Raw genomic sequence first — 16,256 nt, forward strand, 5'->3', positions numbered from 1 at the left:
TTAATATCGCTAAACGAGCTCCACAGTTGACATCCATGTTTAGCTACTTCCGCAAACAACAAGTGACGTCGTTGACCGTTGAGTACTCTTCTGCGCATGCGGGTCACTTCTGGGTCATTTCACGTTCACACAGGAAATCACAAAAGGTCGCATTTAATTGGAAATGTGAACGGCCTTGCAAAAAAATCAAATTTTTTCAAAAAATCGGAACTGAGCATTAAGCCCTGCAGTGTGAACGCAGCCATATATGTTTCTAGTAGCTAGTGATCAATCTCTATTGTAAATGATCAAGCAAATTCACGGTAGGGCAACAATTTATGTGAATGATTGTTTTCTCCACTGTTTGTTATGAATTTGAATGTTCATTTATAGGTTATTGACAACTGTGACTAAATTTGTTTACGACGCCGTCGTTGTTTATGCTCACTGTGAAACACGAAGCTAACGTTATCTTGCTATTATCGTGTCCTTGTATGGGAGCTATAGTTATAACCTCAGGTGGCGAAACAATTTTAAGATAATGTTTCTCTTGTTCTGCATTCTGTTCTGCAATATATAAAAGCATTTATCAAACTTGGCGACATTACACATTGAATGAAGTATCAGTAAAACTCAACTTTGTTTGTAGTGACTACTTTGACTTTCCTTTAAGCCGGAAGGGAGGGGAGGAAGGAGGAGACAGGATGAGGAGGAGAGAGAGTCTAGCTAGCCTCTGTTTTGTTTGACAACAGTTTGAACGTCAACAAGAAGTTACATCTCCCGACATCGCTTAGAGCACCTTTAATGCCAAAAGAGGGTTTGTGCTGGCTCAAGCTGTTAGTAAATCTGGCCCATAGATTTTAAAACAAATTAATATGTTCCTTTTATTAAGTTTACTTAAGTAAAGTTCAAGTACATTTTTAATCATTTATGTAGTAATTATACTAATATCAATGTTCTAGAAGTATACTTGTAAGGGCACTATTTCAATACTACTCTGCTTCACGTGGCTGCATTACCACCTCGGGTGTGCATTATTTGTCTAATAATTCAACGGCCTGTCGTCAATTATTCTTTACTTGAATGTGGGTAGGTTTCATAAAAAAGCAACATTTTAAACAAAAAGCTGAGAAAATCCCATTTTTGTCAAAGATTACATCCAGATGGAATTCAGAACGATGATCAAAACACAGATGGAGAAGATCGAGTCCATCAGCATCCCCAAAGCTTCAGAGTTGTTTCCTCTTCCTGGGTCGACATTTCATTCAGTAACGTTAGACAGTTTTGAACTTATATGCTGTTTGATATTTGATGATCGGGTTCATTTACATATGTGTAAACAATCTTCTTTCACTTGTTTCTGCTTCTTCTTAACCTGTGTTTTGATCTGGAGAGAAGATGTGTAATAGCGCCCCCTACCGTATAACAGTGAAAACACGGAATGCCGGAAATTCGGTCAATGGCGGGGAAAGAGTAAAGTAGATTTGAAGTAAATTCCTATGTACTCTACCAGTGAACTAGCCTACACAAAAATTCAGTTCCTCAGAATTAGGAACATATCTGTTTTCTTCATAAATCAATATTTTCAAACAATGTAAGTCTATAAGACAGTATGTAAAACTAGCTGAAAAAAAGTTTTTAATAGGCAACTCAATCAAAAGAGTAAACACAACTACAAACCAATTATACTTAAATACTTAATTATACTTTTAAGTAGATCTCAATCAAAAGATTGAGTTCAAGTATAGACCAAATATACTTACTATAGACTTTTCTGTCAGTACAAGTCAAGTATACTTAAGTGCAATTTTAAGCATATTTCGAGAAGTACATAAGAAGTAGAAGTAAATATACTTTCCTATTTTTAGTTTAAAAGAAGTATACTAATAGCACACTTGAATAAACTTCTTTTTCGTAAGGGTAGCTCAGATAACCTAGTCAAAGATTAATATTATGAATAATTAGTCCTACTGAACTGGCCATTTGTTTCCCTGCCTTCGGCCCGAGGCACTAGGATAGGCACGTCCCCATTTTGTCAGTTTAGATGCATTCCTGGGTCAACATATTTTGTTGATCCTGGAACAACATTCCAGTCCAAAAAATACCATATAAAATACCCCTAAACATAACCGTACTTATAATGTATCCCTAAAATCAGATGGAAATGACAGGTGAACAACACTGATGTAGAAGCACCAAACACTGGTTGAGAGCCTAAACTTGACATAAACTGTAAACTTGTCCCTCAAATCTGATTGGTTGATTGGAATGTTGTTCCAGGATCAACAAAGATGCAGGATCCAGGAACATGTTCACTTGGTGAAATGCGCTAGGATAGGCTCCAGCATCCCTGAAATCCCACGTAGAACAAGCGATTTAAAGAATAGATCGACAGTTCATATGGAGTTCCCTGACTTTTAATAGTGGACCTTGGTATCTTGGCAAATCTGAGCAAAGTTTGAGAAAATGCTGAGATGTCTTCTGAAATTCAAGGAGACGTGAGATTTTTTTGTTAGGAGAACCCCCTAAAAAGCAGGATACTTCTGCAAAAGTCTCACTTTGCTGTCCAGTTAATCTTAATAGCTTTCTAGGAGAGACAATTGAAATATTAAGGAGATCTCATTTGTTAATCTTTTTTCCAACTTTAATGTAAAATCTATGAGGCCAGAGTGTGTGTTTGGTGAACTGCTTGAAAACATATAAGCTCTGAAGACACTTCCAAAAGGCTATCCTTGAAGGTCAGCATGATCACCATGGCAACGTTACGGATGTTAGCGCTACATGCCTGATCTCCCTTTGTGAGCAGGATCCGACCGAGTCTTCATAACCTTGCTCTTTTTCCTGTGCCCTTTCTCTCTTTGTCACAACAGCTCTAAGCACATTTTCAATTTTGCTTCACCTCAGGGCACTGCAACCAAAAAGTGTTAAAAGCAAATTACATCTACTAAAGTCATCAATTTAGTGGTGAACTCAGTAGGATGCTATTAAAAGTCCTTCCACTTACAACTTTAGGGCATGGAAAACAACTTTAAAGTGTAATGCGGCTAATACATCTAGTCGTTTTAAGCCCAATGGGACACACTGTACCTTCCCCTACACAAAGACCAGTGACTGGAAACAGCCTCGGGCAGAAGAAGTCACTGTCATCAATCTCACTGATACTGAAAAAGCCACTTTCTTCCTTCTCGACAACTCTCGGAGACACCGTATGTTTCATAAACAGTGAAACCTCTCGTGCACCTCAAAGAAAACCATCAAAGACTAAAGTTCAAACTGTCACACCATCAAACTACTCAAAGCATGACGGTGTGGCGGGAGTTCGGTGGCTAGTCAATGCTGGTTAGTTTGGAAATTGGTGGAGTTTGCAAGAGAGGGAGGGTTACCTGTGTACAAGGAGATGTAGGCGGAATCGATGACCTCATACTTGAGTCCTGGCAGGAAAGGGCGCCACTGTAATAAAGACAAAGAGGAACAGTTAGAGAGAAAGTACGTAGACTCAAGCCTAATATGGCACGGCCAACAGACCAGTCTTAGACTGCATGATACATATCGCACTCCAATATATTAACAAGATCTGACTGAAATCGGCAGTTTTATGGGAATCAAGAACATAGGTTTTCATCAGTCCACTAGGAAATAATGTTTTGTTTAGATACCGATATGAAACAAGTGCTTTTGTGGAAGAATCAGTTACAGGATTACAAGCTTATAAAGTTCATCTTTTGAAAGATACTCATGCCCAATTCGCACACTATCCGTTCTAAATAGTATTCGAAATTAGAATTAGTACGTCCCAAATTGTAGCATGTTGAAATAAGTATTCCAAACATACCCGGATGGTCTACTTTTCCGGTTAGAATCCAAAGTGCAGATCCGTGCAAACTGTAATGGCGTATACTGCCCACATTCGATTCGAACTACAAACATGGCGGATGTGCGAGTCCGTCGGTTAAGTAGAGAGGCTTAGATTCAGGGGTTTGAGTGATTAATAATCAGTATCTAACCTGACGAAAATATATTTATTCAGTGTTATCCACATTATATTTGATCTACAACAGTATTGTGAGCTTTTGTAAAAATACGTCCATCATTATGCAAATTGCCAACACAATGAGGAGAGTCTCCGCATGAAATACCAACGACTGGCAGATCAACGTGCTGCTACATTTCTCTCCGAAATGGTAGGAAATTCAATTAAATGTGAAAGATTTTAATTGTGACAAGATGACTGACAGGGCAGTTTAAACAGTGAAAGGATGCAGGAAACCAAAGTGACAGAGCTGTCCATTAAAGACACTGTAATATGTCCCAAAGCTCTTCTGCTACACACTCAAAAGTATGTACTTTTTCTTCACAAAAAGAGTACATACTTTAAGGGCATAGTATACTGTAAGTTGGCCAATTGGGATGTATAATCAGGGTTTTGTAGGAGAAACCTGAGACAACGTGTTCCCATCAGAACAGATACTTTGTTGAATTGTCCTTTTTGTCTGAGCTTGTTTGTACAGTTTTAATATCTTTCTCCATTGGGGTGCTGCAAAATCAGCTATTTAGCTTACCAGGCTTAGATTCCATGTGTGGTACGATTTGAAATCATACTATACTGAACTGTGCTCTATTAAAACTACAGGTAACGTTAATTGTCATGCTCAGAACCAGAATTCAGCCTGGACCTTTTGTCCCGAGCTCGGACTCAGGGGGGCCGGAAAGCCATCACGATTTCGACCTAGAGGGAATCCACCATGAGTTTGGGTCTGTTGCATCAGTCAGAGAGTCCCTTCTTGTCTAAGAGGGTGGTGTTTGGCCAGAAGAAGCTGCAAAGTTGACCTGACAGTCAAAAGTCTTTATGTTGGCAGTCAAAAGTCTGGCAACAAAAGACTAAAGAGAATCTGCAATAAGACATAAAGTTTCAAATGAAAGTATTGCACAAAGTGATGAAATCACCTCTAGACAAAGGACGTCTCTGTAAAATTAGAACGTCAAGTTAACGCAATCAAATCATCAAACCCTTTAGTGTGGCATGTCGATGGCTAATTAAAGTGTTGAAATGGTGTAGATAGGCAAAGTATTGTGATCGAGTCCATTAGAAGCAAAGGCAAGTTTCTGACCTCACTGAAAGTGGAAATGTTGCACAACTGACAAAATATCCAATGCATTCTCATCCTAGGGCGTCATATACTGACGCTTTTGACATTTCGTCTACATCCAACGCACATGGCACCCTTTAGCGTCAATATGAGACGCAGATAGCTTTGTTCGGTTATGGGTAGGTTTAGGTCTGGGGTAGGGTTAGGGTTAGACCGCTAGGAGGCGCCTTCTGGCCCATATCTATCTGCGTCTCATATTGACGCTAAAGGGTGTCATGTGCGTTGGATGTAGACGAAATGTCAAAAGCACCAGTATATGACGCCTTGGGATGAGAACGGGCTGAAATATCGTCACATTGCAGTTGAGGCTAGTTAAAATATAAACTCTGATTACGATGGAAGAGATGGGATCAGTTGTCGTTTTATCGCATCAAACTGTTTAGGACATGATGTAAAAGTTGAACTTGACTGGAAGTTTGGAGAAAACAGCAAAATATTAATCAAAATGGTCCATGTGGAATTATGTGTGTTGTATTGTCTACAAAAAAAAAAGAAAAAAAAAATATTGATGAACAATGAATGGACCTAAAGAAGATGGAGGGAAATCTGCTGTTTATTCATCTACATTTCAAGCAAGGTCACCCTCACTAAACAGATTCACCTATCCAATCACAACACAACACACAGCAGGAAATGAGACACACACACATCAACAGTAGCTTCTTTAGCAGCACACTTACAAACCATCCGACAAGCTACAATTCTTTTAATGACGGTGTGCAATTACCATGTCACTTCTGCTTATGCTTGCTGTAATTAGGGGAGACAGGCCATTTTCCACAGCCACACACACACACACACACACACACACACACACTCAAAATATTATTGAGGAACGACCAGTAAAGATGAATATATATGGGTACATTTCGTGTCATATTTCTTTCCAAAATCTCTTTTTGACAAGCACATTTTAAGCACATTTTACCCTCAAATTCTCATTCTAATTTTCATTATTATTTAATTATTAACATTTTTATGTCAACACAAATTAAAATATGCTCAATAAATAGTACCATCACATATAAATATATACAAACTAAATTTCAATAATAAGCACACATTAAAGGCACAATATGTAGTCTTTCGCCACTAGAGGTCGCCTGTTCAAGACAACGAAGTTCCGCTTCTTCAGGTCACGCGTATGTGGGGAAACTCAGCCCTGTTTTTATCATTTACATTTGTCTGTTTTTAAAAAAATTATGTTATATCATTACTCTGTGTTTGCTCGGCGGCTGCTATGAGACACTTGTTGCACACTGCAGTGAGCTAGATCAATATTAGAATATCATATTAACCCTTTAGGCGTGTTGTAAAGTTTTTTCTTTCATCGAAGCAGAGACCAGGAGACAGTTGGGATCGCGTTCAACAGAAGTAATTCTTTATTGAGAACTCCGCTGTACGTGGCTGCAGGAATCCAACATAATCTAACTCTAATACAGTATGTATTGTAGTGATTAGTGGTCGACCGATATGGGATTTTTAATGGCCGATGCCGATGCCGATATTGAGAAAGCAATCTGGCCGATTGGCCGATTGGCCGATATGAGGCCGATACAATACATGTGAATACAGTAAATGAGAGACATAAAGAATATTGGTGAAACTAAATGAACATTTATTGTACATACTATTTATGCAAAAAATGTTTTGCAATAAAAAATATTTACTAAGAAATTAAAATGTAAACAAAAAGGTAAGGTAACACTTCAATAAATAAAGTTTTAGTGCAACTTCTTGTCTGCTTTAATATTTACAGTCATTTTTTCAGTCACATAAATAATTACTGCTGCTTACTGCAGGTTACAAATAACATTTATCATTAATGAACCAATCTAAACAATATTCATAAATTAATGACAAAATAGTATGTGAGATTACATACATTTTATGTACAACATAGTTAAATATAAATCTCACATAGTTTATTTACACTATTTACTTTAAAATAGTTTAAATAGTTCAACCTTTTTTTAAGGTTGTTTTACTTCAAGTATATTTAAATAATAATGATTTATGTGTTTAGTTTTGCTTGTTTGTTTCTTTAAAACGTTGCAAGCCGTCACATGTATTTGCATGACATACATGAACATATGAAAATGTATACTACACACGATATTACGCCAATCATGGTGGATAAATAAATACAGTAGATAGTGAATAACATTTTCAAGGATTTATTTTCAAATGTAATATTATTACATAGTGTTCTCCTCTCATCCACCTCACGCGACCAACTGATCTGTAATGCACGCGAGTGACGCGACCCAGCTTTTCCGTGCACGCGAGTCCGTTGGAAAACAGCGTCTAGTTTAAACGTAACCCGAGAACAACGCGCGTATCTGAGGAACAGCCAGTCACAGGATTTTTGACTGTTTGTGAGGTAAAATGTTTTCAGTTTTGTTTGAATTCGTTTATATCACATCTGTGACCCCCACTGGAGCTACCGCTGGGCTGCGGATCTGACATATCACGGTACTGTTTGAATAGACTCTGCTGCACGCCGGAGTGTTTTTGTGTGTAACACAATGTAGCGTCAGGTTAGAAAGCGAATGCGAATGGTCATTTACTGTGTCTGTCAGATGTCTGCTTCACTTCTGAGTGGCTTGTTTTACGGTGCTGGGCGGAGCAGAGCGAGTGTATTCAGTTCATTCACGCTCGCTCTGTTCGCGTCAGTGGAAAAAAGCGCTAATGCACAGTCACAAACTGTTTTGAAATATATCGGCCAAACGGAAAGATTTATCGGCCGATGCCGATATCTAAAAAATTCCATATATCGGCCGATATATCGGCCTCGGCGATATATCGGTCGACCACTAGTAGTGATATACATTCCAAGGGGGAGGGATTACATAGAGGTGGAGACTCTGAACAAAGCATGCAAATGAAGTAGGAACACACCCTACTCTGAGTCCAATTGAATCAGCATAACTATTCACATGCTGATACTGGCCAGGAACTCCAATTCCAAGAGCCATCCCAGAGCCATTAAAGACAAAAGGTGAAAGTCAATCAACCTAACGATTCAACGTCTGGGCTCCGAAAGGTGAGAATCAAGTGATCTGACTCATTTAAAACACAATAGAGAAAACAGGTCTGGCAGAAAAGGAGACTCTTGCTGGAGACTCAGTAAATCAGTCAATAAACTTTATCAGTTTATATACTATTGCAGTGGAAAAACTAAATTAAACATTTAATAAATATGTAATACAACAGGCGCCAGCGGTTTTTTCCTAAATTGTTCGATTTTGACATCTTAATTTCAAAAGGCTATATCTTAAAAGTGATAAAAGATAGAGACTTTCTGTATATTTCTGTAAATTAGAGAAATATTAAGGATGACCCAAAGTTTATGTAGGGATTACATTTTCCCATCTAATTTGCATATTATGACGTCATATGGTGGCGGCACAGCTCGGACTACTGTCATTGTCATTGCGACTCCCCACCCTCCCTCCACGTTGCCCCCTAACTGTCCTATGAATACTTCGACCTCGTCTAACATACCCAGTGGCATTAGACAAAGCCTCCACCACAATACTGTCGCCGCGATTGTGGAGAGGCACACGGTCACCATGGCTAGCGTGGTAAAAATCTCCCGCCTCGTTCCTCACAACACTAACACGCCTGCTAACTTCGTGATGAACACTCCGACCCAGGGAAACATTGTTCCCACCACTGACATTGGGCAAAGGACCATCTATATTGGGCAAAAGATTCACCGTTTGTGCTTGGTGTAGGGCTATACTTTCACTTTCAGAATCACCGTCATTTTCTGAAGGCAGATAACGTTATTCCCCTTCAGAATCAGGGTCCGCGAATAGAAGACCCAACACTTCATTGCGGGTAAGCTTTATTGATGCCATTAGATAATAATAATAATAATAATCTAATGCATATACTCGCTGACGTTGACAATATTGCTCTGATAAAATGGCTCACTCGCACACTAGCTCCGCTTTTGTTCGCACTGATTCAATGCGCTCTAGCTCGAAGATTTTGTATAGAAGCATGACGTTTTTTTGAGTCGGGGATGAAGTATGACATGTCTGCTAACTAGTGGAGGGGAGGTCGAACTAAATTTGACACCCTATTTGACAAAATCGGCCGTTTTATTCAGTGCCGAGTAAACTCGACCGTGGCGCCTAGAGGGTTAATAAATGCTGGATGGCTTGTGTTGATAAATGGCATGCAATTAATTTGAAAGCATATTGTATGAAGGAGAAAAAGAAAGTAAAGCTGCATCTGATTATGTTATGTTAGCCACTTGACAAAATAAGTGTTTTTTTCTGAGGCATGGTACTCGCGGACAATCAAGAAAACAAGCGATTCAAACAATAAGACTAACAGTGTTGAGCTGTATAACAATGATTAGTTTTCTGTTTTAAATGTATCCAAATAGTTGTTCCCTTTTCTAATAAAACACATTATGTATTAAAATGTCTTTGGTGTTTCCATGGTTACATGGTCAGTGTTCTGGTTAAAACTACTTATTTCTCTTGATTTAAACATTCTTGAAAACATCTGGGATAATGTAATGTAAGTACACAAGTCAACAAAACATATAACGCTGTTCTAGTGGTTTTTGGATATTTTAATCCAAAAATCTTACATATTGTCCCTTTAAATATTATATTTTATTATCTTAAAATAATATAATTTCTTTCATATCTTGACCCGGAAAAGACTCTTGACTGGTTTTTTGAAATTCACACAAGCATTAATTTAGAAACTAGAATAAAAGTATATAAAAATATTAAAGGAGAACTCCGGTCAATTTTAACATTGAGCTAATTTTTTTGTAAATTTGGAGTGCTGTCAGTACAGAGAACAACGACAAAAATCGGTGTTGCCTACACCGTGTTATCCTCTTTTTAAAATGTGCACCCTGTTGACTTAAATGGGGCAAGTTTTAAACCTGCTTTTAGCCTCTTAACATCCTTGATGTGTCATTACAAGTGCACAGCTAATGTGAGTGATTCCTTCAGAGTGAACACGAGTGAATCTGACTGCAGTAGATGTGAAAGATATGAATAAAAATGATAATAATTCAGCCAGCGCACATACCTGTATTTTCTTCCTGTTTTCGGTCGAAGTCCACAGTAATCGATTGTCGAGTTCTCCACTGTTGCTTAGCTACCTATGATCACGCGCGTGAACTGGACAATCGACTACTGTGGACTTCGACCGAAAACAGGAAATAAATACAGGTATGTGCGCTGGCCGAATTAACTTCATTTTTATTAATATCTTTCACATCTACTGCAGTCAGATTCACCCGTGTTCACTCTGAAGGAATAACTCACATTGGCTGTGCACTTGTAATGACACATCAAGGATGTTAAGAGGCTAAAAGCAGGTTTAAAACTTGCCCCATTTAAGTCAACAGGGTGCAAATTTTAAAAAGAGGATAACATGGTGTAGGCAACACCGATTTTTGTCGTTGTTCTCTGTACTGACAGCACTCCAAATTTACAAAAAAATGAGCTCAATGTTAAAATTGACCGGGGTTCTCCTTTAAGCCTAGAATAAAAAATTATATTTTATTAACAAAGTTTGGGAGGAACACGTTCAAATGATCTATCCAATCATCACGTCATTCCCGCCAGCAATCAGAAATCAGTAATCAACATGTCTAGCCAACCCACCTGTTCCTCCACAGTTTTCAGCATCCCTCCACCGTCTCCTCACACTCGCCTGGTATCTTTCCTAACCAGAAATACGGGGGGAGTAGTACTCTGGGTTCGGGCCAAAATACTGAGCACGGATCCCTCTCCTCGGACAGCACGCCAAATACACATACTACTTAACTCTATCTGATTATTTGTAAGTGTGAACTTGTGAAATAAAGATTAGAAGCACTCCAAGAGAGATTGAAACGGCACCCACTAATATCACTTGAAAGTATAATAAAACCCATGGGCAGTTATAAGCCTCTTCTTTGTGATAAATGTAGGTGTCTGGGTTTGTGGACACTATAATCATTTCAGCTTTTAGAAAAGACAGAAAGACAGAGTGCATGAGAAAAATATGTGTTGTGGCTGAGAAAACGTGATTGTGTGCATGTGTGTGTGGCAGGTTTTGACCAAATGCCCTAACAATGATAGTTAAACTTGAAATAACCTACAATTTAAGAACATCCCAGATCCCCGGGAGGATAATACCTTAATAAAGGGACTGAATAATGTGTTCCTGTTTCAGCAGTAGGGCTCTATAGTAATTATGATGAGCTTAAATTAATAACAATAGAAGTCTCTGTGTTATGTGTCCATTGAACTAAAAAAATGTGCGTGTTTTGAATTAGCTATTCTGTCTTCACGGTCTCATGTGTCTGATGACATTTCTTCTGTGTAACCGAGGTCTGATTCACTGGCCTGAAACCTTCAGTGTGAAAGGACAAAAATCAATACAAGAAGGAAAACAACAAAATGTAACAATAAAGCTGGAAAAGTACAAGTGTGGCTGACAGAATTTTATTAGGCTCAGTGCCTGACAAATGCACACAGTCACGTAAAATAGTTTCTCTTATCAAGAGTTCTGGCCAAGTTGAATTCCCGGGACTGGTAATTTATATTGAAAAAATGCTTCTTTTTTTTTAACAATCTTAATATTAACAGCTCTGTTTGGTTTATTCAATGCATGTTCTCCAGCAACAACTGCTGTATGAGATTATATACAGTGCAATTACAATATACACAGAAAATTGACATTTTTTTTCCATTTGAAAAAATATTTTACATGTAAATAATATAATATCAAGTATCACCACCATAACCTCAATTGACATTGGGAGACCACCATAGGGTAACCACCCAATATATGTTGTCAACAAATATGCCGAGTATTTTCACCTTAAAACTGCAGTGAAACAAAGGCAGTCTCAAAAACACGATTTGAAATCGCTGGTGTTTCTGACGTCACAAACTACCTTGTAACCAATCAGGTCAAGTGTGATCGTCTACAAGTGGATCTCTGAACTGGTGTGAGTGAGTGGAGGCGGGGCTCATTTGCATATTCATAGAACCGCGTATAATAAATGAAGGTGAGCGTATGCAAGGGTGTAGAGTTACATTCAAGCTATTTTAAGTCATGAAAAAAAAATATCAAGGAAAAAAAACGTTTAAACGTCATTTTGGTGATCACAGATGAGTTTTAAGGGATACAATTATTGACTACAGGGGGACATTAAAATATATATTTTTAAATATTATCATTATTGTACAAAAATTTTTATCATTGTTATTTTTCCCATTCCTCACAACTCAATCAAAGCTCATGGAGTGGCTCAACTCAAGATATTGTCGTAATATCTTTTCTTGGAAGCTCCACCACCATCATCTCAAGTCTAGAGCAGACGGTCAAAGACAGGAAATGCATTCTGAAAATTTAATTTGGAGGCCCTTTTTGTATTTGCTCAATGCTTTTAGTGAAATGAGGAGCAGCCAGCTGCAGCTAAATCAAACATAAAGTAGTTTCGAGCGCTCTCTCCATTTCTCTCTCTCCCACAGAGCGTGTGCTACGGACTGATGCTTGCTGATGGCTTCACACAGGGGGGCCGTAATTGTTATTTTTGGCATTTGGTATAATAATGTGATGACGTTAATTTATTGTACCATGTTTTTTTCTGCTCTTTTCTAAAACAACAGAAGGCTTTGCACATCTTTTTATGGATTGTTTATGTTTCCCCCACATACTTACAGCATTGTGTATATCATTAACATGGATAGATAGCTTTTTTACATTTTTGTACTCAGTGATACCAGTATTTGTAGCATTGTATTGTGGACTTAAATCCATGAACAGAATTACAAATTCCATGAACAAATAGACTTTAATCCATGAACAGAATTACATAGGAGAATCTCAGGAGAATAAACACGTTTACCACACTAACGCAATGACAATAACAGACAAGGAATAGAACAAAGCAGGGAGTACTTATACACTGAGGGTACGCTTACACGACAACGATATGCTTAAAACTGAGAAGTTATTCCTTTGAGTTTTCCGCGTACAGACGTCACCATTGTCAAAACGATCCCCATTCACACGGATCCGCGAAAGCGACAAAAAACGCAGTAATCTGCAGCCAGGCCGTTAGATGGCGATGAAACACTGTAGACTGAACACGTAATACGTTTTTGTTGTTTACACGGAGACCGTATTCAAAAACTTGCACTTTGAAACCTGTTTTCAAAAGTTTGCTTTTTCAGGCTCCCAAAACGCCGTTGTCGTGTAAACGAACGGCCAAATCGCATAAAAAGTTTTACGTTTTTAGTTGAAAACGGTGTTGTGTAAACAGCCCCTAAGATTAACAAGGGAAACATAATGGTCGACAGCTGAACGTAATCAGTAACTAAGGAGACTAGCTAGGAAACAATCAAGGCTAAGCTGAACTGAAGCACAAGAAACAAACATATAGGAACGAAAAGGCTAACTTTTTATGCGATATGATGAATTCTCTTAAAGCATGGCTAGCCCAAAATTTCCTCTTCCTAATGAAGACAAGACTGAGGTCATTGTTTTCGGCCCAAATGAAAACTCTCAGTGTATAAGTCCAGAGTTAGAGAGTCTATCGGCTTTTAAATCCCCAGGGGTGCAGAACTTAGGTGTTCTTGTTGACCAGCCTTTAAAATTTGACAAACAGATCTCATCCGTAATCAGTTCCAGTTTCTACCAACTTCGTCTATTGGCTAAAATCAAAGGCTTTCTCACCCCGAAAACTCTGAAAATAGCCCAGTCATTTTATGAAAAAAGGTTGAACAAATTGCAACAGAAGCAAACTCAACTGATTTTGTATCCTCAATATGTCCTGAGTAAGGGGGGGAAAAAAGCCCCGAAGAATCCCATTAGGGGAAAGTTTCGAAAAAGACCCAAATATATCCTATTCATACGCCTATTCATTCTTTTTCTTATGTGAATAGGGTAAAAATTTTAACCTTTAGATATCACCATGAAAATTACTGTGTTGATTACTTACATCAAGACAAACAAAAAATGTATTACAAGTTTTTTAAAATTGTTTGTTAACATGGACAAACGGTGCATAATCTAATTACATATGTGCTAATTTGCATAAATACCACAACAGATCTAAACATTGGGTATAGCCAGGTGAAAATGTCTTGTTGAATCTTGTTGACACATAACAGTAAAATACTTAATATTAAGGTCTGAATGGAACCCATTTAGGCAACCCATGCGCATTAATACATAGAGGCAGGAAGAAGTACTTTAAACCAGCCTTTATTAATTATTATTGCAGAGATGGGGTTTGGGGCTGGGTCCGTGGGACTGTTTCTGGTGATTCACTTTTTATTTTGCCTACCTTTTGTCTTCTGCATTCTCCTTACCATTGTCTCCTGTTCTTCCCTCAGACTCGTCCCCCAGAAACAGCCCCACGGACCCAGCCCCAAACTTCTTCCTGCCTCTATGTATTAATGCTCATGGGTAGCCTAAATGGGTTCCATTCAGACCTTAACATTAAGTATTTTACTGTTATGTGTCAACGAGATTCAACAAGACATTTTCACCTGGCTATACACGATGTTTAGATCTGTTGTGGTATTTATGCAAATTAGCACATACGTAGTTAGATTATGCACCGTTTGTCCATGTTAACAAACCATTTCATAAAACTTGTAATACATTTTTTGTTTGTCTTTATGCAAGTAATCAACTCAGTAATTTTCATGGTGATATCTAAAGGTTAAAAATTTTACCCTTTTCACGTGATAAAAAGAATGAATAGGCGTATGAATAGGCTATATTTGGGTCTTTTTCGAAACTTTACCCTAATGGGATTCTTCTGGGCTTTTTTTTTCCTTACCCAGGACATATTGAGGATACAAAATCATTTGAGTTTGCTTCTGTTGCAATTTGTTCAAGGTTGACCCCCATTTTGGCATAAAATGACTGGACTAAAATGGCTGTTCATGCATTTATTACGTGTCGGCTAGATTACAGCAATTCCTTATATTGCGGTATATCAAGTTTTCAAATTGCTCGTCTTTAGTTAGTCCAAAATGCTGCGGCCAGACTTCTACATAAGTGTCGCAAATATGACCACATCTCTCAGATTCTCAAATCTCTACACTGGCTGCCAGTTCGACAGAGAATAGATTTCAAAATTCTACTCTTTGTTTTTAAATCTCTTCATAACTTAGCTCCTACCTATTTCTCTGAACTTGTTCATCCCTACACTCCTTCCAGAAGCCTAAGGATCCAAAGGCCAGGCTCTGCTGGTAGTCCCTCGCGTTAGACTCAAGCGTAGAGGGGAGCGTGCATTTGCGGTGGCAGGGTCACGACTCTGGAACACCCGCCCCTTGAGATTAGAACGACGTCTGTTTTCAAGTCTCTGTTAAAAACCTACCTATTTTCTTTAGTATATTGATCTCTTCTCTAATGGTTGGTTCTACTATTTTATATTTGAGTTTGATACTGTTTTGCTACTCCTGTTTAACTACTTTATATTTGAATCTGATACTGTTTTGCCACCCCTGTTTTTTCAGTCAATATTTGAGTCTGACACTGCTTTGCTACTCCTGTTTTACTATTTTATATTTGAGTCTGATACTGTTTTATCACTCCGGTTATAAGGTTTCGCATAGCTTTGCTGCTCTTATTTGTGTTTTATGTGTTGTTATGCAGGTCTTACTATATTTTAATCTGGTTTTTCTGTAAAGCACTTTGGTCAGCTTAGTGGCTGTTGTAAATGTGCTATACAAATAAAGTGAACTTGAACTTGAAAAGACAACTAAACAAAACATAAGCCTGACACATATTGCACGTATTGGCAGTGGAAAAGTTCCATATTTGCTCTGCAGCAGCAGCAACTATAATCAACAGCAGCAGCGCAGCAGATCTATTCCGCCAAGACCAAACACATTAACATGGTCAAAATCATTACCATGCCAAACTCTCAGAGTTGTCATGACAGAAATGTACTGTATGTATATATACACTTTATTGCCAAAGTTCTGCCTTTACAGGCACATAAACTTTAATGACATCCCGTTCTTAATCCGCAGGATTAAACTCTTCTGGGAAGGCTGTCCACAAAGTTTAGGAGTGCTATCAGGTTGAGGTCAGGCCAGTCAAGTTCCTCCACACCAAACTCGCTCATCCATG

The 16,256-nt window shown here is 38.2% G+C and overlaps 1 protein-coding gene across 2 annotated transcripts in view; it reads right to left on the bottom strand.

Annotated features, from left to right (window-relative positions):
* Positions 1 to 16,256, bottom strand: part of b4galnt4a (beta-1,4-N-acetyl-galactosaminyl transferase 4a) — a 192,671-nt gene that overhangs the window by 19,299 nt on the left and 157,116 nt on the right. For both annotated transcript variants that reach the window (XM_079859705.1, XM_079859704.1), the window contains exon 9: positions 3,363 to 3,429. In XM_079859705.1, coding sequence (XP_079715831.1) covers positions 3,363 to 3,429 — 67 coding nt within the window. The remainder of the gene's footprint in view (positions 1 to 3,362; positions 3,430 to 16,256) is intronic.

This window comes from Squalius cephalus (assembly GCF_949319135.1).
Source record: "Squalius cephalus genome assembly, chromosome: 23".
Lineage (NCBI taxonomy): Eukaryota > Metazoa > Chordata > Actinopteri > Cypriniformes > Leuciscidae > Squalius > Squalius cephalus.